Genomic DNA, 26903 nt, shown 5'->3' on the forward strand with positions numbered 1-26903 from the left:
ATCATTTATTTAGTTATTGCAGTACTCTTGGACAGAATTCACATTCTTAATATCAACACACACTTGTATTTACTGATGTAAACCTCGATCTAGTTCTAATGGGTGGTGGGAGAGTTTCGTGTGATATTTACAGTTTGCTATAGCCCTTCAATGTACAAGCTCTTTGAGGTAAAGTTTGCAGCATATTCCTGTAATAACTCACTTGGGCTTTACATTTAGGAGAGCCACACCCTTGATAACCTAGATGGATGGATGAAAAATTTCTCAAGCCAAAACTAATCAAGGATTGACAATACGTAATCTCAATGATCATTAGCATTGAGCTTTTTAAAACCACTATATTTTTGTTATTGTGTGGTATGAATAATATCAGGTGCCATGCATGATTAAATCATCACCACGGGCATTACCTCAATCATGTTCACCATCTATTTCTTTAGCACTTTAAAACATTGATGTTGCATTTGGTCTGGAGTAGAATCACCAGAGCACAGGTTTTTACTCCTGAAAAAGCAGAATATATGGAAAGTGGCTTCTCACTAATGTCTGGAAAGAAGAGGAGACTAGACAGTCCAGAGTGACCCACTCACAAAATGGATAAGCGGGCGATGAAAGTGAAAGGACTTTAGGTCCTTCCCTGTCAGGAGACGATTGGAAGAAAGAACACAACATAAGCTTATGGGTCAACGTGAGAACTGTCCTCTTCCCTCTGAATAGAAAAATTAATAACTGTTTATACTCTTGAGATGTAGGCAGTGACTTATCACCACTGTTTATTTTGCAAGTATTGGAACACCACAAGCTTCTGGGGCATGCTTTCCCCTGCCATATACAATGTTCCCTCTCACAAAAGTTGCCAATACCTTTCCAGACAGTCTCATGCCCATGTAGGGTGAAATAGTCTGCATAAATTTGAAGAGCAAAATAATGTTAAATTTTAACTGCATAATTTGGTAGGCAAGAATTGAACACTGTGCATGGAAGCATGATAAGTAGAACATGAATTTCAAAAAATTAATACACTTCAGGCTACATGGAAACATACCGGATGCTTATGGTATGTTTTATGGTTCTCATCGAGTTCGAACTCCACTTCAGGCTCCCATACAACCAAATCTGCATGGTTTCCTCTCACAATGGCCCCCTAAAGCATACAAATGATTTTGTGAGCATGAATATGCCAATATATTTTGCATATGACTCTCTTGTTACAGATGTAGTTGGTCATATCAATTCTGATCTTTCATAGTTGCCTTTTCCCTATTCTTATAAATTCAATGGAATCATATGGTAAACCACAACAGATAGAACAAGAAAAGCATAGCATAAATTACCACATGGAGTATGGACGTTGATTAGTTCCAAAATAACCTGTATTATTGCATATTGTGTGATTGTACAATGACAAGAAGACTCGTAACAAGTTGATAATTAAACTCGCATCCACTATACCTTAAGGCATATTGATATGAAGGGGCCTTTAGATGTATTAGATAAAAATCTGTTAAGTATACACTACAAAGAAATGATGGGAGGATCTTCCTTGTTAAAATGTGGATGGCTCTTTAATCAGCAAGTTCTTAACACGAAGGCTCGTGTACATGTCAATGTTTTAAACTATGGGTGTAAGCTACTTAAGAGAAAATAATCTAAGAATATTGTATCATAACTTGTCAAGGTTTCACATTCCGTTTGTATTTAATATGGATAAAAATAATTCCTTGTGGCCCCAATTTTTTAACTTACTGCATCAATTGAGCGACAAATCTAACTTGTTTCTGGAAACATGTCAACTGTCATTTGGAGTACTGAAAATTTCTGTATGTGACATTTTATTATCATCATATCAGAAAAAAAATTTCAGATTAAAATTACTCAGCGCATCAGTGGCAGGTTCATATTGTTTAAAGGTATCATGTTACTTTTAACACCATTTGGTTTTCAATTTGAAATCAGTAATAGACACCAAATATTTTGAAAAATAATACTAATGATTAATGCACTACCTTATGGATTTGACCTGAAAGCTTTGCTGGCCTCTCGCTCCACCAAGTAGCTAACTGAGTCAAGGTAATCCTATATTTTCGTCCATAAGACCATGTCACAGGAAGAACAAACTGCGATCATTCACATCAGCCTTACTGACCTCTTTAAAGAATCTCAAAAATACATATTATAACAGACGAGAAAAACCTTAATGATAAGCTGCCACTCACAAGCACGACAACTATGGTATGGAATTCTTCAAAAAAATATAAACAAAAGAAATTTGCATGCAAATCATATTTTTTATCATAAAAGTTTTCCAACCTGTTTTAAAGAAAATTATGATATCCAATTGTGTCTCCAACTAATGGACAATAAATGGCATTCAAGTTTTGCCTTTATATATATAAAAAAAAGGAACAATAATATAGAGTTCCCAATGGAGAGAGATACATACAAAACACCAAAACTAGAATCCAGCCTAAACAAAATTACGGTTTTCCTACTTGTCAATGCTGGGTAACTCTAGTATCGATACAAGCACCAGGGAAATATTAATCAAAGTTTTAGTAAACTGTCTCCTACAATAAACACTTAGATTTTAAAAACCTAAAAGGAAAAAAAATGCATTTATTAGGATTTGGGTTGCTAGGATTTCTCATATGACATTGTTGTATCTATGTTGCTTCAATATCAATATAGAGCCAATATTCAATACACATGGAGCATCAAAATATTCGAAGTTCAATACAAGATTCAGTTAAGCAGTTATATATGCATGCTTAAATACATACATACAGTATGTACATACATATGCAGACACATATGCATGTTTGTATATATGTATCTCTTTTTTTTTTAATACAAATGTATGTATGTATCTTTACATATACATATTACACATATACACACATGGTATAGAAGCATCCAATTCAGCTGAAATTTAATCTATATATGTTTTAAAGTACTTAGATTAAAATCAACTGCCTAGATTTGCAAATAGTCTATAACATAAGCAGTGTCAAGAACTTTTATTAGTGCATTAAATCGATGAAAAATGAATAACTTTAACAGTATGATGCTATGTCTTCATTTGATTCATAGTATAGAAGCATGCAATTCAGCTGAAATTTAATCTATATACATTTTAAAGTACTTAGATTCAAATGAACTGCTTAGATTTGCAAATAGTATATACATACTTTAAATCGTTATATTGCTACCAGTCATTTTGTGCTCACTTGATGCATAGACAAGAGACATTTAACATAAATGATTTCTATTCTCTAGGTATTTTATACACCATAGATCATGATCAGCAATGTCAAATTTCATTCTGAGAGATGCATCATTGATTTCCACTAGTAAGCATTTTGGGATTAAATGCACTCCAGTATTGTATGTACCATGTCTACCATCCTACAAAGAGACGGTACCTATGACCTGCACATTTATCATGTGCACCAAGAAAATATGATGTAGTTGACCCATGCTTAGAAAGAATGCTGTCATTCGAAGTTGATGCATCAAAACATAGATCTATGAACCATGTCAAGACCATTTACATCCTGTAATGTAAATTTACGGTTTCTAAAGTACAGTTTATGTTATATATGTGTCTCTTTGTGCGTTCCGTTAGTATAATGCAATGGAGGTTGCAATGGATAAAATTATCAAATCTTCAAGGTCTGTCCTGCAGAACTTTTGGATGCTTTCCCATAAAAATAGGTTTCTATATTTAGAAGAATTCAAAATGTCATAGTGCAGGTCTAGCACTTGTCCGACAGTGGAGAAAGCCAGTTTGAGGTATCTAGCTAGCTTAAATGCTATGCAATAACTGCAAGGTTAAGTTGCAAAGTTCTAATCAAATACCAGCTACATCTATAAGTCATGAAAGCAATGTAACTTTAAAAAGAAGACTGTACAACTATAATGTAGCCACATAGCTTCAAAATTGGCAATCCAATGTGGAGCGAACATAGAACCTATTGATACATAAGATATTTGATTAAACGCTGGGGTAAAGGCTACATTAGTAACAAGAATATAATCAATCTCATGGATCTTTATTATAAGCAACTCTTGTTTGTCACTTAAATTAGTAGATATGAGATGCCTACATAACAGAAGGAATAACTGAATAAATTTGGTATTGACACTACTGCATGATGGATACACTAAACATAAACAATTAAAAATAAGTGAATGGATGCAAAATAAAAGTTAAATATTTACATCATAAGATGACCGGACATCTAATAAAAGAACGAGCACAGACCTGCAAAGATGAAATCCCACCCCATGCTTTTAGAAAGTCACCTTCATCAAAGAGTTTGAGATCTGGTACTGATGGTGAATGATCCGAACTTAACATATCTATATGTTGCTCCTGAAATACAATTCTACAACATGTGACAGAGTGCTTCATTTAGCAAATAATTTTCATTGGCAATATTTCAGTACCATCAGAGCCTCCCATAGTTTTTGCCTATTGACTGCATCACGTATAGGTGGAGCGCACTTAAAGCGTGTATCCCCATCAGCAATTTCTTCAGCTGCAAATGCCAAGTAATGGGGGCAAGTTTCTACAGTCACACTAGCACCACTGCTTTTTGCATCCTGCAAGCAAAAAGTAGCAAACTATGTAAAGCCAAATTATAGAAGGTTACATGCCCCTTCCCATCATCAGTGAAAGAAGAATTAAAAGGATCATGAGCATACAATTCATCTATTTGATAAGCAAAGCATATAGTGTGATAGCGTCGAGCTACATAATATTGACTGTGTTTGTGATTTTAGGACATACTTCATTATATGATTTTAGGACATACTTCATTATATATATATATATATATATATATATATATATATATAGAGAGAGAGAGAGAGAGAGAGAGAGAGAGAGAGAGGGTGTAAAATAAAAAATTCAACTGTATTGGATATACTCAATATTAAAATGATATGCTGATAAATATAGATAGGATAGAAAAGTATAAAAGGTCAACCCATTAATGCAGATGGTATGAAAAAATTATAAAAAAAATTAAGTCATTAATAATGATAAAAAATTATAAAAAGCCAGACTATTAATGTAGATAGAACAGAACATAGTTTATGTTTATTTTAGAGTGTTTCTATTAATCATGGACATCTAGAAAGATTTGTATTTATACTAAAAATATTTATATTTAGACTAGATTTAAGTCGACGGGCTTTGGCTCCAAATCCAATCAGATTCCCTACCATTCAATTTATCTAATTTGCACAAATCTCCTTGCAGTAAAATAAAAGTTAACCATTACTTTTCCATCTGTTTGGATTTGAAAAAAATAATAAAAAAGAAAAATGGGTCATTAATGCAAATGGGACTGATGTTTGTATTGACTTTTCTAAACATACGAGTACTACCTTGATCAGATGTAGTGAAGCTTTTGCATCTGACAAATGGACAATATGAACATGAGCTCCTTCCGCACGACCACCGAACTTTGTATCTTGCATTGCCTCTTGCAACTCTCTAATGGCTGCTTCCTCCCTATAAGAACATTACTGGTTAAAAAGCAAAAAAAAAAAAAAAAAAAAAAAAAAAAGATGTTGTTTGCTGCAGTGTAAAGGAAGTAACCGAAGTCAGAAAAAATATACAAATCCAAATCCTTGTACCGATGTTTTTATAATTGAACACAGAATAGTCTTCCTCATTACACAAAAAGAATAATGATGGATAGAAATACTTGTCAAAGCATAATTACAAAATTATTAACAATAGGGTTTAGGTAAGTCTCTTGATGAACCCTGTGATTAGATTTCAGGTGACTCGGGGAATGAGAATCTTAATTTGATTTTAGATCACCAGATTAAGCATGGTTGATATAGCTACAAGCCTACAATGAAAACGGCCTAGGTTTGTATACTAAATTAAATCTAATGACTTGGCAAATTTGAGCCCTAATCTCACGAGAAAAGGGTGAACTAAAATCATAATGAGATGGTTTATTCTCTACCAACTGTTGATAAGATTTTAGAGCTTTCGCTTGTGGACTTCTCTACATAGATAAACAGCAAGAATAGAACAGTACAGTTGTCATATGGCATATGGTATCAGGCAACATGAATGAAAGAGAAAAGAAAAACCAAAAACAACCATAAAATCGAGAATTCAAGGTCTAGATTTGCTTCTTTGAATTTCAGTTAGACCTCTGAGTTTTAGACTCTCTCAGACATATGAAGACAATGTTTTAGCATTTGAAATATCCTGTTGAAGGTCATAGTGAAAAGATAGTTTCAATTATCACCAACTTGAAAGCTTATGGAACCAACATTCCGGCCCAAATCAGATCATAGTTTTCATGGTCTGTAGAATGAAGAAAATATTATTTCTACCATAAAAAAGAAAATATTATCACAGCCATTATAGAATAGCGTGAGATTACTTTTCTTCACTTGAGACATCCGATTGGATTATCCTTGAACCAGCATCCCTAATGTATAGAGGATGGACTTACAGAATGCTGGAATTTTTTTTTAGAAGAAATTCTTTTGTTAATTTTTCATAAATATAAAGTGACATTCCCAGAGTATGTTCTAGATCATCATGGCAGTAAGATTCCTCCTAGACAGTGTGATGGAGCCTCCATGGTGACATGACCTCGAGTATGAATGAACCAAGAACATGACTAACCATAGCTGATCTGAGCAGGGTTGCTGCATGTGTTAATTATTGGTCCTTTTGAGCAAGGATAACTGACATTCTGAGCTTTAGTTTTTTTCAAAGAAAATATATAGTATCTCTCATTCCAAACCAGCTTGCTGAATCCATAAATTCCTTCCCTTTTCAAGGCAGCCTCTATAGCAAAAGCACATAATATCTTTATGCACTGTTTGTGTATGACCTGAAGTATAGAAGTTTGGCTTCAGATTGCTTATCTAGACCCTTTTTCTAGTGTCGAGATATCAATTTACCTAGCTAAATTGCACAAAAACCATCATACTAAAACCCATAATTGCATTGAAGTCAATCTTAAAGCTTGGATATTATGTGGGAATCTTATTCAAACCATGACTTTGAAAGCCAGGTTAAAAAAATAATTAAAAAAAATGAAAAAACAGAAAACAAATATCATTATCAGCTCATGGTGCAGGTTTAAGAACCAAGTTAACGTCTTCAAATTTAATGATTAATTCTCAAAGCAATAAACTCATGTTTTATCATAAGACCGTATCAATACCTTCTAGAATCTTGAAAAAATCAACGAATGGTGATGATGATTGATGAAAGCAAATCAATTTGGTTATGTAAACTTCATCAGTTTAAACTGCTTGTATGGTTAGTGAATTCTGTGGCTCCTTTCTCTGATATTAATGGATTTAAATTGTTAATTGAACACTTGCCCCTCTATGCACGCATGGATATTGAAAATCCTATATAAAAATCTGAAGATCCCATATCACTTTGACACTTCTTTTATGACGCATTTATCTTTTTAACAAATAAAACTGAATTATGTTACATAACAATCACAATGTTCCAAAAATGCTTTATGAACCTTCATTCCAATTTAAATAGTGATTTTGACGATCTTTATTTAACTTACTTGATCTTTCCAAAAACTTTGCAAGAGTGCAATTCTGATCTTGCTGAAGGCTAGCCTCCGAGCTACTTAAACTGACGATAGATGAGGCAGGTCTACTCTAGGGTTAAGCACAAAAACTTCGGCTCACAATTGGCTGATGCTTTGAAAAGAATCATGTAAATTCATTAGCATGAGCCAGTAGGACAACAAGACTAACATGAACCTCTAAAAAAATGGTTCGAATCTTCAAAATAACCAGGATAGACCAAGCAGATCATTTTGTTCAACAAGATCATTAGAGGAAGCTTACCATGATGGTGGCCTGGTCTTAAGGTATGTTGCATAGGACCGAGCATCTGAACCACCATCATTCATCTCTACCTTCATTTCAGAATCCAAAACAATCTCTGCATGGATAAGTAAGGGCCTGTTGTACTTTGCCAATACATACAACCCCTCCTACAAAAATTAGTCAAAATATCAAAAAGTACACCGAATGGAGTATCCACACCACATTTGGAATGGCAAAAGAAAATGAATGCTTTGATGGAAAAAAGTTTTAGAAATATTATTCCACTAAAAGATCAAACGGGGGGGTTCTTTTCAGTTTATAGGCAATTAGGCACAGCTTTAGACTAAAAGAATTGACTTTCTAAACATGACCAAAGAACAGGTCCTTAGTGACACCTGGGAAAACTGATGATATAAAGAAATGGTGATAAGTGCAACCTTTTCAAAATATTGAAGATATCCAAATGAAGAGATGCTGATAAGCACGGCCTCCATTTTCAAAGTAGTCATAATTAAACATAGGAAAATTATTGTTTTCTTGAACATAGTGCCAGAAGAATAGGATTTTGACAAAGCATGCAAGTGAAGAGCACAAAGGGAAGAAAATGAAAAGAAAGTGAAGAATATGTTGCATCCAACAGCTTCAAAAATTATAACCTACACTACATCAAAATTCTGAAAAAAACCTTCCTAAAATTCTTCTCTTAGCAGTTTGTAGATCTGACTTAGCCTATAAGAAGAGGTTTATAGATCTAGCTCAACCGATTTGACATTATATCAATAATCAATAAGCTAGTTTTTGCTGAAGTAATCCATTTTTCCATCAGTAAAAGCACCGACATAAGTATTAATTCCCTTTGCAACTCATCATATTGATAAAATATTAAACTAATCAGTTGCAAAGGAAATAATTGAATTACTGATTTATTCATGCAAACCTTCTTTTGTAGTTATACACATCGATTCACTAATTGGTCAGATTGAGTAGTTGGACATCATGGAGGGCCTAGAGTTGAAATTTTTTTTCTGCAGATATAATTACACAGAATTTTTAGATTTACATAAACATAAAAAATACAGGATGTTTACACTTCCTATTCATGTCTGAAAGTAACCTGTTTAGGAATCATGTCAGGTGGGTGTTTATTACTCCATAATTACACTAATGAATGACTAGAGCCATGTTTTTGATTCAGCTCCCTGGCAATTTAATTATCAAGACTTAACCCATTAAAAAAAAAAAATCAGCTGTACATTTAAGAAAATAATGTAACTTGGTTGACAAATAAAACATGTATAATACACATACTTGATGCAAGCCTTGTAATTTTTTAAGAGTATAAGGACAATTTTGAGAGAACTTACCAGCATTTATATATGCTAATGCAATCTAACAATGAAATTGTAAAATCATAATGAAGCAAAATACATGTCATTCAAACTTCAAATTTTGAACATGTTAATGCTACTTGAAATTCCATTAAAAATAAGGCAATGGATGAGATGAAAAACTTCTTTAGAAACTAAAAGAAGAAAAGGACTGTGAACACACCTTGATATGCGTTGAATTTGTCATTGGAAAATCATTTATTCCTGAAGGACACATAAAAGACTCCATGAAAAAACAAAAAAGAGAGTCAGATCTCCAATCTAATATTAAATATTTCATAAGCTCATAAACAACCATTCTTGCTACCAAAGCTGCAAGAGTTGTGCTACCAAATTTCAGCTTATGAATACATTTTCCTAAGTTAACTATTTATGCAAAGGATCATCATATCTAGTATTCATGATTTATAGAATTCATACATTTAAAAATATAACAATTATTGCATGCCCATACAGTAAAATCTAGAGATCCCACACCCTTAGAATCAAGGTTCGTGGACTCGATATTGGAACCCATGCCGGCTGGCCGGCGGTAGGGTCAGTACGGATCCGTACTAGATCGGACCGGCATGAACCAATGCAAACAAAGGAAGTGAATCGGGAGGAGAAAAAGAGAAAAAGAGAGAGAAACAGAGAGAGAGGTGGGGAAAGAAAGAAAATGAGGGAGGAAAAGTCATCGGAGAGGTTGTCGGACAGCCTCCAGCTAGCCGTCGAATGGCGCACTCCACGCGTGCGGCACCGCAAGTGTCAATAGGGGCGATGCCCTGTTTCCCAGATATTTTTTAAAAAGATCCGAAAAAGCCCAGCTTCACTTAAGTGAAGCCGGCAAACCTATTATCAGTTTCACTATTTTTGATTAAAAAAAAAAAATCAAAAAGTGAAGCCAGCAATGGGTTTGCTAGCTTCATTTAAGTGAAGTTGGCAAATCGATTGTCGGCTTCATTATTCATCGCTATTTTTAAAAAAACATGATGAAGGAATAGGAGCTATCGCCACTGTCCCACAGCCTCGACTCCATTCGCGCGGTTTTTACCTCCCGATGGCCATGGCGGCTATCCGACAAACTCCGATAGCCCCTCTGCCAGCTGTGCCTCCCTTTGATACGTCACTCTCCCACTTTCTGTCTCTCTTTCTCGCTCGTTTAAAAATCTTATCGGATGATAGTTGAGCCGTTGAGGCTTCCGCGACCCTCTGGCGGCCGCAACGGGCCACCACCACCCTATGGCGGTGTCTGCTCTCTGTTCCTCCCCTCCTCTCTCTCTCTTCATTTCTTTCCTCTCTTTTCCTCTCCCCCTCCAGTATACCGCTTTCCCCGACCGAACTATCCCGATTCCACATCAGTTTGGCTTGGTATGGGATGCATCGGACGATTCAGGCCGGTACGGAATTCCTTGCTTAGAATAATTAGAAATGAGATTGCGTACGGTCAATAAAAGAATTAAGTTTGTTTTGTTGTATAGATACGAATATTTTCAACAAGAGGGACATGGTTGAAAGTCATGTCATCACATCTTGAGTCAATTGAATGTTCTTTTGTTCACATAAAATCCGAATCCAATCAAAAATTGATAATCAAAAATTCTTAACTATATAATTCTTTCACTAAGAACAATTAGTGTTCCATATTGGAAATTCTAAATAAGTTTCACATTTCATATCATTTTTTGCCTAGTGAATTGAACAAACCATGTATCTTCTATCTATGCTTCTTCTAGTTTAGAAAGCTCCTAGATATTCAAGCACGGTATAACTCAGAGGTACCTAGTTTAGGTTTATGGATGTGTTAAGTTTCAAATAAGCTAAGCAGAGGGTTGACAAGTAGAACCTATTAAGGAAGCCACTCCTGCAATGTTATAATTTCTGAATGATGCAAAACATCTAAGGGCCAGTTTGGCAAAATCTTGTGCTCCTCTCTCTTTTTTTCTTTCTTTATTTTTTCCCCAGTCCTGCTAGGATCAGGCATGCGACCCCCCATGCTCTCCACCTCCCTCTCCTGCTCGATCCCTCCCCCTCCTCCACCTATACCACTGGATCCCATGGGGTTTTGCCTAACAAATGATTTGCATTATACCAAATCATGGGATTGCAAGATTAAAGACCTATTTGACCCCTTCAACTTCCTTAACTCCTCTGCTCTCAACTGATTCAAATACATTGTGGAAATAATAATTCATATGATATTTGGGCATCTATACAGCCTGCCTAGATAAACAGTTGCATCATCCTAGATATCATAATTCTAAATCAATAAAATGGTAATTTATTTGATACCTTCAGACCAAGTGCACCTGCATTTAGAAGACCCTGCAATGCACTTGTATTAAAGGCATTTTCTGGAACCAAACCTCCCCAGAAACCTAAGTACAAAAAGCATAGCCATATTAGCACTGTTAAAAATGAAAATGGAAAGAAGAATGTTTGAAATCACCAACCAACAGTTGATAAGAGATGACAATTCAACATAAACATGTGAAATCATGAAAAATGAACAGATTAAAAAATGGCAGCATGTTTAGCACCAATGAAGCAAAAATAGAAATAAAAAATTAAGACATGTTACAAGGATATTTAATAGGGCATTGTGGTTTGAATTGGCAACTTTCCTAATTTATATAGAGTAGTATTCTTGGGGCCTTACCAACATCAACATAAATTTTCTTCTCTGTTGCCTCGACCTATTACATCAAATCAAATGAGTTCGCATGATAAAATTGCAGGCTGTCAGAAATATATAAATGAATATTCAGATGAACAACAAGCTTATTAAGTAATTGAACCTTGAGTCTAAGTGTTTCCTCAGATACTGTAGAAGGAAAGCTGTTGAGAGGCATGTCAATCAATGTTGTTATGCCACCTGAAATAGAAGAATCAGCACACACTTAGAAGTGAAGGTGTGGAAAGAAAAAGAACTGGTGATCATGTTTAAAAATCTGAAATTGTAACAAAATTCAAATGTTTCAGTTTCAAGAAAGAGAATTAAGTTATATATCTAAAGAAAGCAATTAGATGAATGGCCCTCTTGGAAGCAACAACATAAGATATTGCCGGGACATGTTTGATTCAACATAAACTAACACAGCAAAAAATTTCTGGATTTGCAAATGATAATAGAAGAATCCATAAAAAGCATGAAGACTAAGACATGCCAACCTATGCGTTTTCAAGAATTTGGTGAAGCAATAGATCCTTTTTTCTTGGTAAATGAAATTACAGAATTAATATGTAAATATATAATGATATAAAGGTATTGATCATTTTGAGTGACCATATTTTGCATATAGCTACAGAAATGTCAGGCCGTGACATCATACTGGCCTTACCACAACAAAAATTTGAACATGAACATCAATTTGTAGAACAGCTACATGACATAACATGATTGACCATGCTTTTTGACAGTGCCTGATCAAGGGATGAGGTAGTCTCAGCATTTGCCTATTGAATATGCATAGGATATCAGGAATGAATTGGTTGTGCATGTATACTATATTTTGAGGTATGTATAGTACTTAAATGAGAGGGTGGACCTTGGCACAACAGGAAAGTTGCTCCATTGTAATATAAATGTCATGGGTTCGAAACACGGAAGCAGTCTCTCCGCATATAAGGGTAAGACTGTGCACATTTGATCCTCTTCAAATCCTATAGTAGGATGAGACTCATGCACCAGGACATCCTTTTATAGTACTTAAATGAGCTTCACGAGATCAGCAAAAAAGCTTAGTGTTTGCAAATAGATTACAGAAGATCTCTTTTTTTTGGAAAAAAGCAGTAAATGCGTTTAATTTTAATGATGTATCATAAAAAATTTCCAGAATCTCAAGAAGGAAAATGTGTTTTCAAAAACTCAAAAAGCCAAAGACACCTAGCCTATGTTGCACCAGTGACTGGTATTTATACTTGGTTTTGTATCAAAAAATCAGAAAATTTCAGGTACCACCAATCTTAAAATCCAAATCTCAAATCCAAAATTTTCTTGCCTAGACATTTTATATTATATAGCCTTAGTTGTCATTTCTATATGTTGCCACATAACACTTCATGTCTTAGTCATTGCAGTAGTATTTTTGCAACCACCCAACACATTCATATGTAATTTCAGTTGTCTCTCTAATTTCAGCTTTTTAGATTCAAGTAATTTTATAGCTGATACCATCTCTGCTACCAATGCCGATGCTAACTAGGTTTTTGACAGGGAGATAATGAATACAAGAATGATAGATAATAATCATATGCATATTAAATTACTAAATGTTATAGAAAAGAGAAAATTTTAAGTATACCAGCAGCAGCTGCTTTAGTCCCTGAATAAAATCCTTCCCATTCAACCCTTCCGGGCTCATCAAGGTGTGCATGGCTGAAACAGAGAGCCATGTGAGTGCAAAAGTTATACAGAAAGCTTAAATTTAAAATAAATGTATTCTAGGAAATTAATAATATCAGTCATATACAACTCTCCATGTTTTGATATATAATATGTCTGACTATTGATATTTAAACTCTTGGCACTGACATTTCTAGATGTATCAAAACAAACTTCCAAGTCAGCAGACAATTGATTCTATCTAACCTGCTAAATAATTTCTATTCCAGAATCCTTTTTTAACATTTGTAATTTCAGTGTCTAATAGTCCTACACCCAACAGAGTTAAACTTTTACATGGATAACAAATTGAGCCTTCAAATACAGTAACAACTCACAGCACGTGCATAACACAATATAATATGTGGTAAAAATACTAAAACTGCACAACATACAAGCATAAACTGATGAAAAGAATTAGGAACTGAGTCATATTGCAAGTTTTAGAAGCAACTAATTGTAAATAAGACTCCAAATGCAATGGATAATTGAAAGATTCGATAACTTTAAGAATTAAGAGGACTTAAAGTTATACCAGTATACAAGAAGTCACTTACTAAGGGCCTAGAGACACTCGTAGTTACCTTATTCAGAATGGGTAAAAGAATGCTAGTCCTATATATATACCAACACAATTAATATGGGTAACTGAGCATATCTAAAGCTTATGGCCTATATGATTCTCTCTATATATCCCAGAATAAAGATCTGTGTGCGATCACCAATGCATTTTTTTGTGAAGCTCGTTCTCTTAGAACAATATGCAGAACCAATTCCAAGTAAGGGGGAATCTGACAGATAACCATGTACTAATTTAGCATAACAAGATCTTTATCTCAGCACTATTTATTGGAGGGTAAGCATCCCCCCTCCAATACAAATTAGAAAATAAAGATGAATGAAAGAAAGGAATTTCATGATAGCTTACACATCAATCAAACCAGGCATGATAACAGCATCTCCGTAATCCACCACATGTGCCCTAGAGAACGAGCCTTGCAGGTCATCTCCTTGGACCACCGAAACAATTATTCCTCCTTTCACCTCAACTGACCATCAGTCGGTCAATGAAAAACCAAGAACAAAGTTTAGCTCCATGATTACAACATTCTACTTGGTTTTCTGTGCTAAAAGAGTTTCTTTACTAGTAATTTCATAGACCATTAACATAAAAATTGCAAACAGGATGGAGAATATCGCAGTATCAGGGTGGCAATTAATCAATTCAATTGGCAATCTTTGATTTCATCAATTTTCTTGCCCTTCAAGAGATACCTGCACCCGTGATGACACCTTGTGGTGTAACGATGCGTTTGCTGGATATCCAATAGTGATCGTAGGGGAGAAGGCTGCAATCGCTATTAATCTCCATTTGCTGGTAAAAAGAAACAGTCGCAGGGTTATTATCTTCTTGTAATCCGATCATCAGTCTTTCACTATTCTTGCCCATCGAAGTCCATTCAAATTTAAATTGGCGATATTATCACATATAAAAGATCCAAAAAAAAAAAAAAAAAACCTTGAAAAGAAACAAACAAATGATAAAGAAATAATCATTCTTCAATAAAATACACGTCGATCATGCCGAATTTGAAAGAAATCTTGGTTCGAAGAAACAACGGTTTGCCCAATCTTCTTGAATTTTTTTTTTTTTAAAAAAAAACTTGAAATGAAACCAAGAAATGATAAAAAATAATCATTCTCCAAGAAAATACACATCGATCATGCCAGATTCTAAAGAAACCTTGGTTCAAAGAAACAACCCTTTGTTCAATTTTCTTTAATTTCTTCTTTTGTTTTCAGGAAGAGAAATAAGAAAAAGGAAGAGGGAAGAGATAGAGAAAACCTTGGAAGGGGTTTTAATGTAAAGAACGAGGATGGAAGCGAGCAAAGCCAGCAGCGAAAGTGCCCTCCATCCCACTATCTCCATCCTCTCTCATCCCCTTCTTTAGTTCTCGGCTTGCAAGCTCCAGACAGCCACTGAAACGAGATGCGGTTAAATAAAAATGAACGACTTCGTTTTATTTTCGGTATCTCTGACAAGGATGCGACAGTCTCTGGTTGCAACGTAAGCGAGAGCCGTCGCCTTCGAAAAGGACGATCCGAGTCCAATGCGATGCCAAAACATAGGAAGGTATGACGTCAGATTGCCAATAGCGTACAAGAAAAGCGGACAAGCGCTGATTAGACTGCCGTGAGGGGGAGTCAGATTCCACTACTTTCCTCTTGAGAATATCCAGGTGCCCCTCCACTACTTCAAGGAAAGGAATCGATCATGGAATCTTAAAAAAAACAATATTATATACACGTGACGCTACAAACATGTTAACAAGAAAACATAGCTGATTAAATTTTTTTTTAAAAAAAAGAAACGTCAACTGAAGGCATGAGGTCACAAAATATGACATACCCGAACATATTGAACATATTATGATATAAATATGAAACAAACTGGCGAAGCCCGATATTGTGTGAGAGCATGTCTAGTTCCAGAACAATTGACGCTCAACAAAATAAGAGGCTCCAGATCGGTCACCGGCTCAATAAAATAAGAGGTTCCAGGCTTAGGACAGATAATTTTGGCTTCCGATGGAGTCGTTTAGAGAACGTGAAGACAGTGATAGTGATGCAAGGTGTCAACATGCCACAACTCCGGTATTCTTAATATTTGATAAGAATTGCAATGGGCTAGATTAATGGGTGGTCCTGTGACGAACAGAATTTTGTAACGTAATGGGCTGGTGGGCCCCATTATACCACAAGCAGCATGGCCCAACGAGGACTAGGCGATGTAGAAAGCACAACGGCACGTTCGGCCGTTTACTACAATTAAACAAAACCCAAAAAAAAAAAAAAAAAAAAAAAAAAAAGCAACCCACAGCAGTGCAATAACTAAATCATCATGATTTTGCCACTAATATCTTATTAATCATCGAGGCAAAATGCACAAAATACAAGCAAAAAATCTAGACTCTTCCTCTCTAGTGAGTCATTAGACTCCACGTACCAAAAAATCTGATCTGGTTCAAGTAATCAAAAATGGCAAAACATTTCCCACCTTCCAGATACTTTCTAATGTTCAAAATCCAACAAGCCTACATAGATACAGCCACAGATGAAGAACAAAGAACTTTAGGGCTATGTTCCTTCCCATAATTCTCTGAAACCTGCTGGAACGAAAGGGGCTGCAGGGGGGCTTGATTAGATTTCAGATGGGCTTGCATCTTCTTCAGGGTGCTCTATCTTTTTGGTCTCTGTTTCGATGACATTACCGAAGTCCTTGTGAGCAGGAACATGCATTAGCTGCTGGGATGATATAATACCAGCAATGGCTTTCATAGCGGCAGCTGTCCGATCTGTGCTAATTGTCGGTTCTTCGCTTGCATCAGGCAAATTGGAATTTCCTGATGGATCACCTTCCTGCTGTTGTGGTGGGGCCACGAAGAAGGGTATTTTGCCTCTTTGCCAGTCATGGAGGATCATCTTTGCTGCAGTCATTAGATCAGGCTCGCCTCCCTGAAAATAATCCAGAAAAACTTTAGCTCTTCAACATCCATCACCTGCTACAATTCATTCCTTGAAATGCAAGAAGTTTAAAGTGAAATTTGTCATCCTAAGGAATGGGAGACTCAACTAGATCTTGGCAATGACTATCTATTGCAACAAAAAAGAGCAGTAGATAATAGCTTATCTCTGCATTAAAATAATATTTTTTGAGAAAAAGTGAAACTACAACTCATATTTGCATGGAAGGGGGAATATGATTAATGTTGAAAATCAGATTGAAGAGATGGAAGGAAGTCAATATTTCTGTTCATGCACAGTTTTCTGAAATTTAATTTTAAAAGTCAAATGCAATTTGCTCAGTTAGAATTTTATTTCTTGATCAATCAGAGACATTGCCCCTTCAAGAGCTCGATTGCCTATGTTCCCAGGCCTTGGCCATCATAGCTCAGAGTATAAAAAACTTCCTCATGGCAACAGTGGCTGTTGCTGAAAGATGGGAACTCAGCACGTACTAATGGATCTAAGCAGATGATAACCCAGAAAGTTTTAAGGGCTTAATTATCCAGTATGATCTCAACCATGGATCTACTAGGGCAGCGCTAGAAACTGCAGTCTCTACAAATGAAGTCCCACCTCAGGGTTCACAAACCTAATGGTATAAAATACCAGAGTCAACTGAAAAGATAGTAAAATGGAAATCAAAAAAAGGTATTTCAAAAGTGATGTCCCCCACATAGAATATTAAGATCAGTGGTTCTGGGGTGTTATCCTAAAATGGAAATCGAAACGAGATATTTCAAAAGCGATGTCCACAAGATAGAATAATGAGATCAGTGCTTCTAAGGTGTAATCTAACCAAAGCATGCTTTGCGACCCAAAAACAAATTCTATGATTCTGCAACAAGACACAATTTTGTCAGATTAGAATATTGCAAAATAAGAGGAGCCTAGCAAAGATGAGAATCTAGAGATGACATGATAAGTCTATGAGGTGAGGCATAAGGAATGAGCATTGACACAGGAGTTGCACCAACCAAGGACAAAATGTTATAGAACCAAGTGAGTTGGTGTTCATATAAATGCAATTGTATCTGAAGTTGCCCTAATGGACTACACGTGCTTGAATTTGGGTCAGAGTTGGAAAAAAGGGGGAGGCTAGAGAAATATGGACAATTTTCATGTATGATTTGGGGGGGTGGGTGGGGCAGTGTAGGGAGGAACAGAAACACTGTCCTTGTTCAAGGTTGCCGTGGTCCAGAACAAGCATAGAATTAGGATAAATAAAATTGGTGGTGTAAGGTGTTCAATCAAGACTTATAATATATCAGCATATTGATGATCATCAAAAAAGAAAAACAAAAACAAAACTAGGTCGTACCTTTAAAAGTTTTCCTGTTGATCTACACAGCTGGACAAGAAAGTCATTCTCATCAACCCTGGAAAAAGAGTACAAACAGTCAGTCCTTACCAACAAAAAAGAAAAAGGAAAAAAAAGGCCTAAACAGGTCCATTTAGCAAGTTGACTGATTATTAGGATAAAAGGGCATGCAAGGCAGTTGCCAACAAAATGGTGTTCAAACTTGGAAGTCATGGTTTAATGCAATACCATGCCTCAAAAGCATAAAAGATCAAAACTATATGGTATGGAGTTTGGCAGAGCCTTCTATTTTGCATCTACACAAAGCATGGATCCAGGAAATAAGAACACTTCTTAGATAGACATGCTGGCTGTCTATGATTACACTGAGAATGTCTCATAACTTTTGAATCAGAAGGTCAAGTAAGAAGTAAAACTCAATACTGTTTCCAGTCACATTGCGCGGCCCTATTCTTGCAATCCATTGGTATCACCTGATGAACTTCTATGGTTGAGCGATCACCACTCAAATACAATTCTTAACAGGCAAAGCTAACTTATAATACTAGTACCATGAATTAATTCTGAAAAGAAAGACAAACTCATTGCGGAAAAGAAACAACCGAACAATATTGGTACAATAAATAAACCTTATAAATGAAATTAACAAAAATATTAAAAGGAAAAAGAAACAGATGTACCAGTCTTCAATCTTATAGGCTCTTTGCAGATGCTCCTTCTTTACGCGCCTCAAGACTTCTCCTATATGTTCAGATGCATCTTCCAAGTTTGTAATGCGCACCTGGTAAAGAATCCCAAATTAGCCTCCATTCTACATTTGGCCTATTTTGGATTGAGATTAGCAACTATAATGACATATGCTTGTTGGATGCTCTGAATAGATATCCTAGCTTGCTGCAGTAGCATATCCAGATTAGGAATGATAGATTAGGCATCTGATGATCGTTTATAAAGTGTAAATACCTGCTCCACCTCCTGTATCTTGTACCATTTGGCATAATGTAAACAGAAGGGTAGACAAAAAGTAGTAGAATTCTTAAAAAGACGTATAATGATATGATTACAAGGCTATCCACTTGTTTATCCTGGTGAAGGAATGCAAAGGTTGCCAGTTGGATCTAATAAGGAGATCCTATTCACCATTAGTCCTATCATTTGGTAGTAATATGCTTTTGTTTACCTTCTATAGGTGCACATGCCACCATAATATGGACCAATGGACTTCTGTGGTCAAAATTCTATGATGAAAAAATATATTTAAAAGGAAAAAAACAAGGACTGTGATGGATATCAAATTCTGATCACTATGATAATCAGAATTTAGAGCACTAAAGAGGCCAGAGTTTGTCAAAATAATGCAAGACACATGTATACGATATTAAGGCTCACTTTTAAATATTCGCATATCAATGGCATGTATGTACAAACCAAAGGTGCAGGATTCCTAACTTGCTTGTTTGATAAGAATATCAACAGCAATAGTTAGTTACTGAAGTTAATCCAAATTATAAAAAGCAATTGAATTGTAGACTGGGGCACCTCACTGATGAAATTCTGTACCATGTTTTTGCATCAAAGCATGATAATCAAAATAGTAGGATGATTAACTCTTACAACTTCTAATGAATAAGCCACTTAAAAAGAAAAGGGGAAAGAGACAACACTAATCATGATAAAGTAACCCTACAATAGCCAATCAAAGAATAAATACCATATAATATGCAAGAACATATATTCATGGTTATTAAGGAAAAATAAGATATACATACCACACCCTTAAGGACTATATCGGTTTCGGAATCTTTGTTTTGATATACAACTCCAGGACAATCAATTAGAAAGATCCTCTTGGTAAGAGTAATATACTGCCAAACTTTAGTCTCTCCAGGAATTGGAGCCACTTTGCAGACCTTCAGAAAACAAAAAAGTGATCCAAATCAGATAAACAGCATTTAACAGTTTAAGAAAACATAAGAATGTTGTCATTATTATCATATAAGCAATAAAATGCAGAAAAACACATGTTATTCAGCTTTCACATGATTGATCAGTACCAGCAGGTTTACTTAAAATTGATTAATAACAACAGTACAGAATCTAAGTCCACAATATCCTTAAAAAAGCTGTACTAAACATCAAACAACTTCATAATGCATATTACACAGCTTTTAATTGCATTTCAGTATCAGCACACTTCAACTTAAGATGATAGGAGATGTGAATGCATCAATGAAGGCAGTGATTTGGTGTATTATGCTATGATTGAAGGGGCAAGAGTGTCCTCCTTTAATCTCTAATGCTTAAACATTGAACTAAAAGAAGCTGGAAATCATTTTACAAAGTGGTCAAACAGAAATTATAAGCTTGATGTATTGTGTATGCCTAATAAATTCAGTGAAATGCTATGCTGGCTCTAGAAAGCCAAAAAGGAAGCCTTTTAGCCTATGTACAGGAAAGCAAAAGCTTTGACTAGGTTATTTACTATTATATAAGTATCTTGAAATACCTTCTTTTCTGGACTCAAAAATGACTCGGTTCCTGAATTTCTTTTTTAAAGTCTGTTGCCATGACTTTTTGAATAGATAATATATATTTACAAACAGCAGAACTTTTTCTTCTTTTGGGAAGCAAAATTCCACAAAAATGTGCCATATAGCATCACGGAAAGAACTTAAAACTAGTGAACCAAAAAAGGAAAAGGCACTATCATTTGGTATTCAAAGTGATAGCAAAAATTACATTTTTTGTGCGTAAAGTATTAATAACTGATGACTTCCCAACATTAGGATATCCAACAAATCCCACTGATATGGCCTGCTTGTCGCTCTTCAAACGGGCAAACTGCCTTAACACTGATAGAAGAGAACCCTATGGCATATAAAAAGTAATTCAAGAATGACAGTCATTAAAGCCAAAGAATGAGCCACAAGCAAGCAAGCAAAAGAAATAAAATATTAAAACCTTGCCAAAAGATTTGTTAATGCTAGCATGGAATGCCAGTGTAGGATATTCTTTTGATAGCAGCCGCAGCCATCCTTTTGTTGCCCAAGCAGGAACTAAATCGCACTTTATAGGTAAGAAAATAAACCAATCAGACCATTAGTCAGCTTTTAAAAATGATTTTTAAGTAAACACTGACAAAAAATGTAACTGCCAATTGGAAACACAAACTAGTTGAGACAACAAACCTTGTTCAGCAAAAGAATCATGTGCTTGTGCTTGCAGTTCTCCTTCAAGTGTTTCTCTAAATGGTAGCACCTAGTTCCTTGTGGATCCCTAGCATCTAATACCTGTACTCAAGTTGAATGATGCAAATAAGCAAATAAATAGGATAAGTTATCTTAAACACAAAAATATGTCAAACCATTTGTGATGGCATCATCTGGACCCTCAGTTAAAATATAAACACATTCAAGATCAAACAGTAGAAAGCTAAGCCAGCAATTGAAACGGTACTTAGATGTGTCTACATCACCCTAAGTGCTGCCTAAACATATATCATATCCCGTCCTGCAAGGAAGCTACCATTGAAACATATATGCACACATGGTCATGCTTCAAACTGCATGCACCACTACAAAATAATTCCAGCCTCCCACAAGATGCTGCCACAAATCTTGGATAGTTTCTCAAGTTTTACAAGGACACATATGCATTACAACACAAGTTGGCAGAAACAAACCTGGACAACTACATCTGAAGAATCAACAACTTTGTAGAGCTCACCCCAGATACGCTTGCTCTGCCCCTTTTCAAACATTGTGTGTCTGACCAAGTCTCTTAAGCCATCTTCTTCACCCTCCTCCCTGGATTGCCAAGCAGCAGATTTCTGCTCAAATGCATCTGCAGAAAAATAAATGAACTTGATATTATATAAAAATTAAAAGGTTTTGGCGTACTCTTTAATATGAGACGACTAATGAGAACCAAAACTAGGGAATCAACAAGAAATGATATGAGAAAACATGGATTTTGCAGCATATCCTTAAAGAAACAACAAGTTGCCTGAAAAGTCATATTTTACAGAATGTACAATTTTAAATCAAATCAAAGGCATTAAACAAGTAAATGATTTCGCAGAAGATTAACAAATTACTCTGTACCTTGAGATCCATCTGCCTTTTTAACCAAAGATTCATAATCACATGCTAAAAGCTTTGGGCGTTTTCTCTTCCTCTTTGGTCCAAATGCATCTTCAAAAGGCTCTGTATCAAGAAGATGTGCTTTTGCTTGCTGCATAGACAGTTCAAGTAAAAGAATATCTTCATATCAATAATTTACACTGAATTGTGCTTCCATAGGTATTTCCAGTGAACATAAAGGAGAAATCCAGAACCTCCTTGTACTTTAGAATTAGCATGTGATTTAGAGTATGTAAGTGAGCAATTTTTGGTTCTTCATGTTTGAACTAGATGAGCTACTGACACAAATCAATTGAGAGAGTACCTTTGCTTCGAATCAGATACTAAGCTAATCCTAATTTTGCACCACCATGTAGTTCTAAATGTATCGATTCAGATTAATAGCATAACAAGTGATTGAAAAGCAAATAAGTTGTGGCATAAATAAAACAGTAACTTTTAAGAGCTACCATCAAAATATTCATCACTGAAATAGGTAAAAACCAATATGCAGTGGAAACATTTCTTCTTTCAGATAATTGATCATAAAAATAAGCAGAAGATCAACCAACTTAGACAGATAAGGTTGTGGTTTATGTCAAAGTTTAAATGTATGCATAAAAGGGCAGTATAAATAAGTTCTTACCTTTTGATGGTCATTTAAAAGGGACAATGGCAATTTCCTCTCCTTCAGTATGACATTGTAGTTATTAGAAAGTCGGTTTTGAAGCTCCTCACGGAAAAATTCAAGTTCTTTCTGATTCACAACCCGTGTGTTACCTGAAATTCAAAACAGCAGTCACATATAACATGAATGTTTCTGATAATTAATCATGACACGTCAATGAAAGCTACCCCACATCATCCACAACACCAAACCAACTAAATAAATAGATAAACAAGTATAAACTAACAAAGAAAAATGCCTGCAAACTTAGTCAGCACTGATAGATCGTACGTCAAGACATAATGAAACCCTCCCACGATTGTGGGCCAATTTTGAAGAATTAGAACTGAACTTCACTCCTGCATCTAAAAATCTCATTTCTCTGAAATAATTGCATAAAGTTTTCAACTTGGCGATCAGATGCATGTCATCAGATGGAATTTGTCCGGAAATTCTTTTCCTTAACAACAAAAACTTTTTAAAATGCTTGTCAGACAAGTTTTGATAATAAAATGCATGATAACAAAAATTCTCGACATCAACATATACTGGAAAGATGTTTCGGCACTTCGTTACATAAAATTTTCCGAACATTGAAAGAGAAAACAATCAAATAAAGCTTTTTCTTAACATCAAAAACTTTCTAAAATGCTTGTCGGACAAGTTTTGATAATAAAATGTATGGTAACAAAAAAATTCTCGACATCAACATATACTGGAAAGATGTTTCGGCACTTCGTTACATAAAATTTTCCGAACATTGAAAGAGAAAACAAGCAAATAAAGAGCAAAATAAGATTTTAAGGATTGAAGATTGATTGAGGAGCGCTTACCGAACCATCGGCGGTCGGGCTCGATCCGGGTATTAGGAAGCTCCTTGGACTGGAGCTCGTGCTTCAAGATCTTCCCCTTCTGATCCCTCTTGGGCCGGGTGTTGTACATCTTGAGCCGTCGCACCGTGGCGGCCGTCCGACCACCTTTGGTATCCCCTCCATTGCTGCGGTTTACGTCCAGAGAGTGCTTCGGCTTCCCTGAGACATTAACCTTCTTCTCCTTCTTCTTCGCCATCTCCACCACGCGAAAGCCTTCCCAAAAAGAAATCAAACTAAGAAAAATCCAGTAGAAAAAGCTTCTCCTTTTATGGTTTTCGGACAGGCGGCACCCCTGGAGAGGAAATTAGGGTTTTGGGTGGAAGAGGAGGAGAGGGGGTAAAGACTCGGAATACGTACATTCATTCTACTCGATAAATATGGCTTAGCTCGCTCTCTGCCCGCCTCTCCTTTATTGATAGGCTCGATAGGCTAAGTAAGTATTTTCATTGATCAGTATTTTTTTTGTTGGGCTAGCTAGTAAGTAACGTAGACGTAGTTGGCAAGGCTTTCGGGCTAGTAGCTTATGAGTCAGATGCCTCTTGTCTCTCCTTTTTTCGAGTCTAGCTTTCGTTGGATGTCGCTTTTTTTTTTTTTTTTTTTTTTTTTTTTTTCTTTTAACGGGCCTCCACGATGGTCCAAATAGGCCCGTTTGGTCCACATCCATTTACTTGTTGGGTGGACCGGATCAGTGTTGGTAAAGCCCAAGATTTGTTAAGTAGGCCTATCCTCACGTGAAAAGCACGTGCCTCGACGACATTCATAACTTTTTCCCTCTCTGAAACAATGTTGTGCCTTAAGAACCTGTTAATAATTAAATGTAGACTTGGGCGCTTGGCAAGGCATTTCGTGTAAACTAACGTTGCGCAATGCGAATTTTCATATTGAACTTTTTTGATTTTAGCAATAATATATATTAATTTATATTTTCAATTCATAAATCTCTGATTATAAAGGCTTAATGCTAATAAAAAAGGATGTGAATAAGTGAAACTTCTAATTGAATAAAATGAATTTAAAAATTATATTCTGGTAGAATTCTAGAAAAAAATATATCTCTGCAAGGAGATCAAGGAAGAAAAGTCTGGTTAATTTGTAATTCCCAATGTGGTATCCTTGAATTTTTGATGATTTTTTTATCTTATCTTGTATCCACAAAGAGATGAGGGACTGTTTTAAAGGAAAAATATCTTCCCTCTAGACATGGTAAGCTGATCTTTGCATTTGTTTGCCGAGTTCCAACGAATCTTTTCCAATAATCATCTCGACACACCTTGAAGGCACTGCTATAATCCGAGTCCAGTTTGGCCTCACCGTCCTACCGAATTTATTTTTGTTAACTAGTTATCCCCTCCCCCTGGTGTGTTTAAAGATGAATCTTGATGGAGCTATTGATGACTTGAGAGTAGGGGCCGCTTTTATAATCAGATATCAGTTAATAGGAAACCGGCTCCCTCCACAGCTCCAACTCGTTCATATTGAGATGTGTCTACCAATTAATTCATACGAAATGCCGATGCCATAAGTTCAAGTGGGCGTAGAAACATACCATTACTAGTGCATGATACAGATGTAGCTCTGGTCTTGATGCGCAAGGTTAACAATCCTGCCACATCCTTCCTTATCTTGTAACTTTAAAAAAAAAAAAGAAAAGGGAAAGGCTAAATGATACCAAGAGCAACAATCCTCATGGACAAATTTTATGGGGCAAGGACATTGAAATCAAGATTAAAAGAGAGAGAGAGAAAGAGAGAGAAGGAGAAATTAACTCACCTGAAGATTTATTATATTTTTATCAGTGTAGCTGTTTCACCTGCCACATCCTTCAGTTGCATCGAACTTATCAATTGCAGCCATGTACACCTTGTCAGCATCAACAACTGCATTCTGCAAATGAACCCACATCATCTCCACCAAACACATTCAACAGCTAAATTTACATTCATCAAAATACTACTCTAGTATGAGAACATGAAGGAAAATCTTTTTGGGGAGAAACTAGGATGTACATTGTTTCCCAACTGCTTGAGCTTTTATTGTCCAGTGGTGAGTTAAGAAGAAATGACAGGATGACCTTCAAGGAAACAGAAACATTGACAGGTTTGTACTATGTTTACATGGTATGGCCAGTTGGACTATCTGACAACCTTTAAGAAAATAGACATGTGGCAAACTTGTGATCATCGGTGGAGGGTCTCTGATGAATTCCGATCGGAGAAAGACTCTAGATCTTTTAGAACTCTAGGATCCTCTATAAATAAGTCTCTTCCTCTCTCAAGACCCTCCACCGATGATCTTCGAGCCCGATTCTTCTCCTTTTCTCCGTAGAAGCCACGGCAGCCTCTTCTCGTATTCACCGGAAATTGAAGGTCAAAGAAGCCCCCGGAGCTCAGGTAAGGCTCTGACCTTTCTTTCTCTCGCTCTTCCCTTTCTCCTCTGGCCCCAAACTTCGCTGCCGGCGGGCCGATTTTGCCAGAAATCGAGAAGAAAAGAAGACCCTGTTTTGCTCTGTTCGGCCGAGCCATCTCCCTCCCTTTTCGGGCCACCAGCGCCGCTATCCATGGTGCCGCACCCCTAGGTTTGGACCCCCACCTCTCTGCCTATGTTTTCCGAAGGTCATGGCCGCCGGTGATCGGCCAATGACCGGAGAAATTCAAGAAAAAAGGGGTGGTTCCCTGTTTTTCAATTTTTCTAATTTTCCCACCGGCCGAACCTCATCGCCGGCCATCTCTGGCTCCACCGCCGTTGGTTGCTGCTGGCCG

At 36.1% G+C, this 26903-nt stretch overlaps 2 protein-coding genes across 5 annotated transcripts; both read right to left on the bottom strand.

The window, feature by feature from the left end:
* Positions 1-406: 406 nt before the first annotated feature.
* On the bottom strand, positions 407-15604 carry LOC140852787 (allantoinase). Of its 4 annotated transcripts, none has more exons than XM_073246309.1 (15): positions 15446-15604; positions 14875-14974; positions 14528-14648; positions 13520-13593; positions 12014-12090; positions 11875-11911; positions 11508-11593; positions 9400-9459; positions 7867-8015; positions 5395-5521; positions 4450-4605; positions 4265-4375; positions 2007-2060; positions 1046-1144; positions 407-902 (listed from the first exon to the last, which is right to left on the bottom strand). In XM_073246309.1, the coding sequence occupies exons 1-15, from the start codon at positions 15527-15529 to the stop codon at positions 774-776; spliced, it is 1464 nt and encodes a 487-aa protein (XP_073102410.1). In that variant the 5' UTR covers positions 15530-15604; the 3' UTR covers positions 407-773. The 4 variants fall into 4 exon arrangements, 3 of the variants coding, with proteins under 3 accessions (XP_073102410.1, XP_073102409.1, XP_073102411.1); XM_073246308.1 differs by having other exon boundaries at positions 2007-2117; XR_012135700.1 differs by having other exon boundaries at positions 750-902; positions 2007-2076.
* An 888-nt stretch (positions 15605-16492) lies between these two features.
* On the bottom strand, positions 16493-24529 carry LOC105036988 (nuclear/nucleolar GTPase 2-like). Its single transcript, XM_073246304.1, has 11 exons — positions 24106-24529; positions 23252-23385; positions 22588-22717; positions 22167-22327; positions 21673-21774; positions 21446-21550; positions 21224-21352; positions 20254-20394; positions 19165-19265; positions 18485-18542; positions 16493-17115 (listed from the first exon to the last, which is right to left on the bottom strand). Exons 1-11 carry the CDS (start codon positions 24338-24340, stop codon positions 16801-16803), a joined length of 1611 nt encoding a protein of 536 aa, XP_073102405.1. The 5' UTR covers positions 24341-24529; the 3' UTR covers positions 16493-16800.
* Between the last annotated feature and the right edge of the window lie 2374 nt (positions 24530-26903).

Source organism: Elaeis guineensis, chromosome 12 (genome assembly GCF_000442705.2).
Source record: "Elaeis guineensis isolate ETL-2024a chromosome 12, EG11, whole genome shotgun sequence".
Lineage (NCBI taxonomy): Eukaryota > Viridiplantae > Streptophyta > Magnoliopsida > Arecales > Arecaceae > Elaeis > Elaeis guineensis.

What these genes read in the sequence shown, in the direction of transcription:
- LOC105036988 (XM_073246304.1), bottom strand. Translation starts at nt 24,340, where the DNA reads ATGGCGAAGAAGAAGGAGAAGAAGGTTAATGTCTCAGGGAAGCCGAAG. An exon ending in TTAACAAATCTTTTGGCAAG is followed by an intron (nt 21,353 to 21,445) that starts GTTTTAATATTT and finishes TATATGCCATAG; the next exon opens with GGTTCTCTTCTATCAGTGTT. An exon ending in CAACAGGAAAACTTTTAAAG is followed by an intron (nt 17,116 to 18,484) that starts GTACGACCTAGT and finishes GATTATTTTCAG; the next exon opens with GGAGGCGAGCCTGATCTAAT.
- LOC140852787 (XM_073246308.1), bottom strand. Translation starts at nt 15,529, where the DNA reads ATGGAGATAGTGGGATGGAGGGCACTTTCGCTGCTGGCTTTGCTCGCT. An exon ending in AGGTGTCATCACGGGTGCAG is followed by an intron (nt 14,649 to 14,874) that starts GTATCTCTTGAA and finishes ACTGATGGTCAG; the next exon opens with TTGAGGTGAAAGGAGGAATA. An exon ending in GACTAAAGCAGCTGCTGCTG is followed by an intron (nt 12,091 to 13,519) that starts GTATACTTAAAA and finishes CTTCTATTTCAG; the next exon opens with GTGGCATAACAACATTGATT.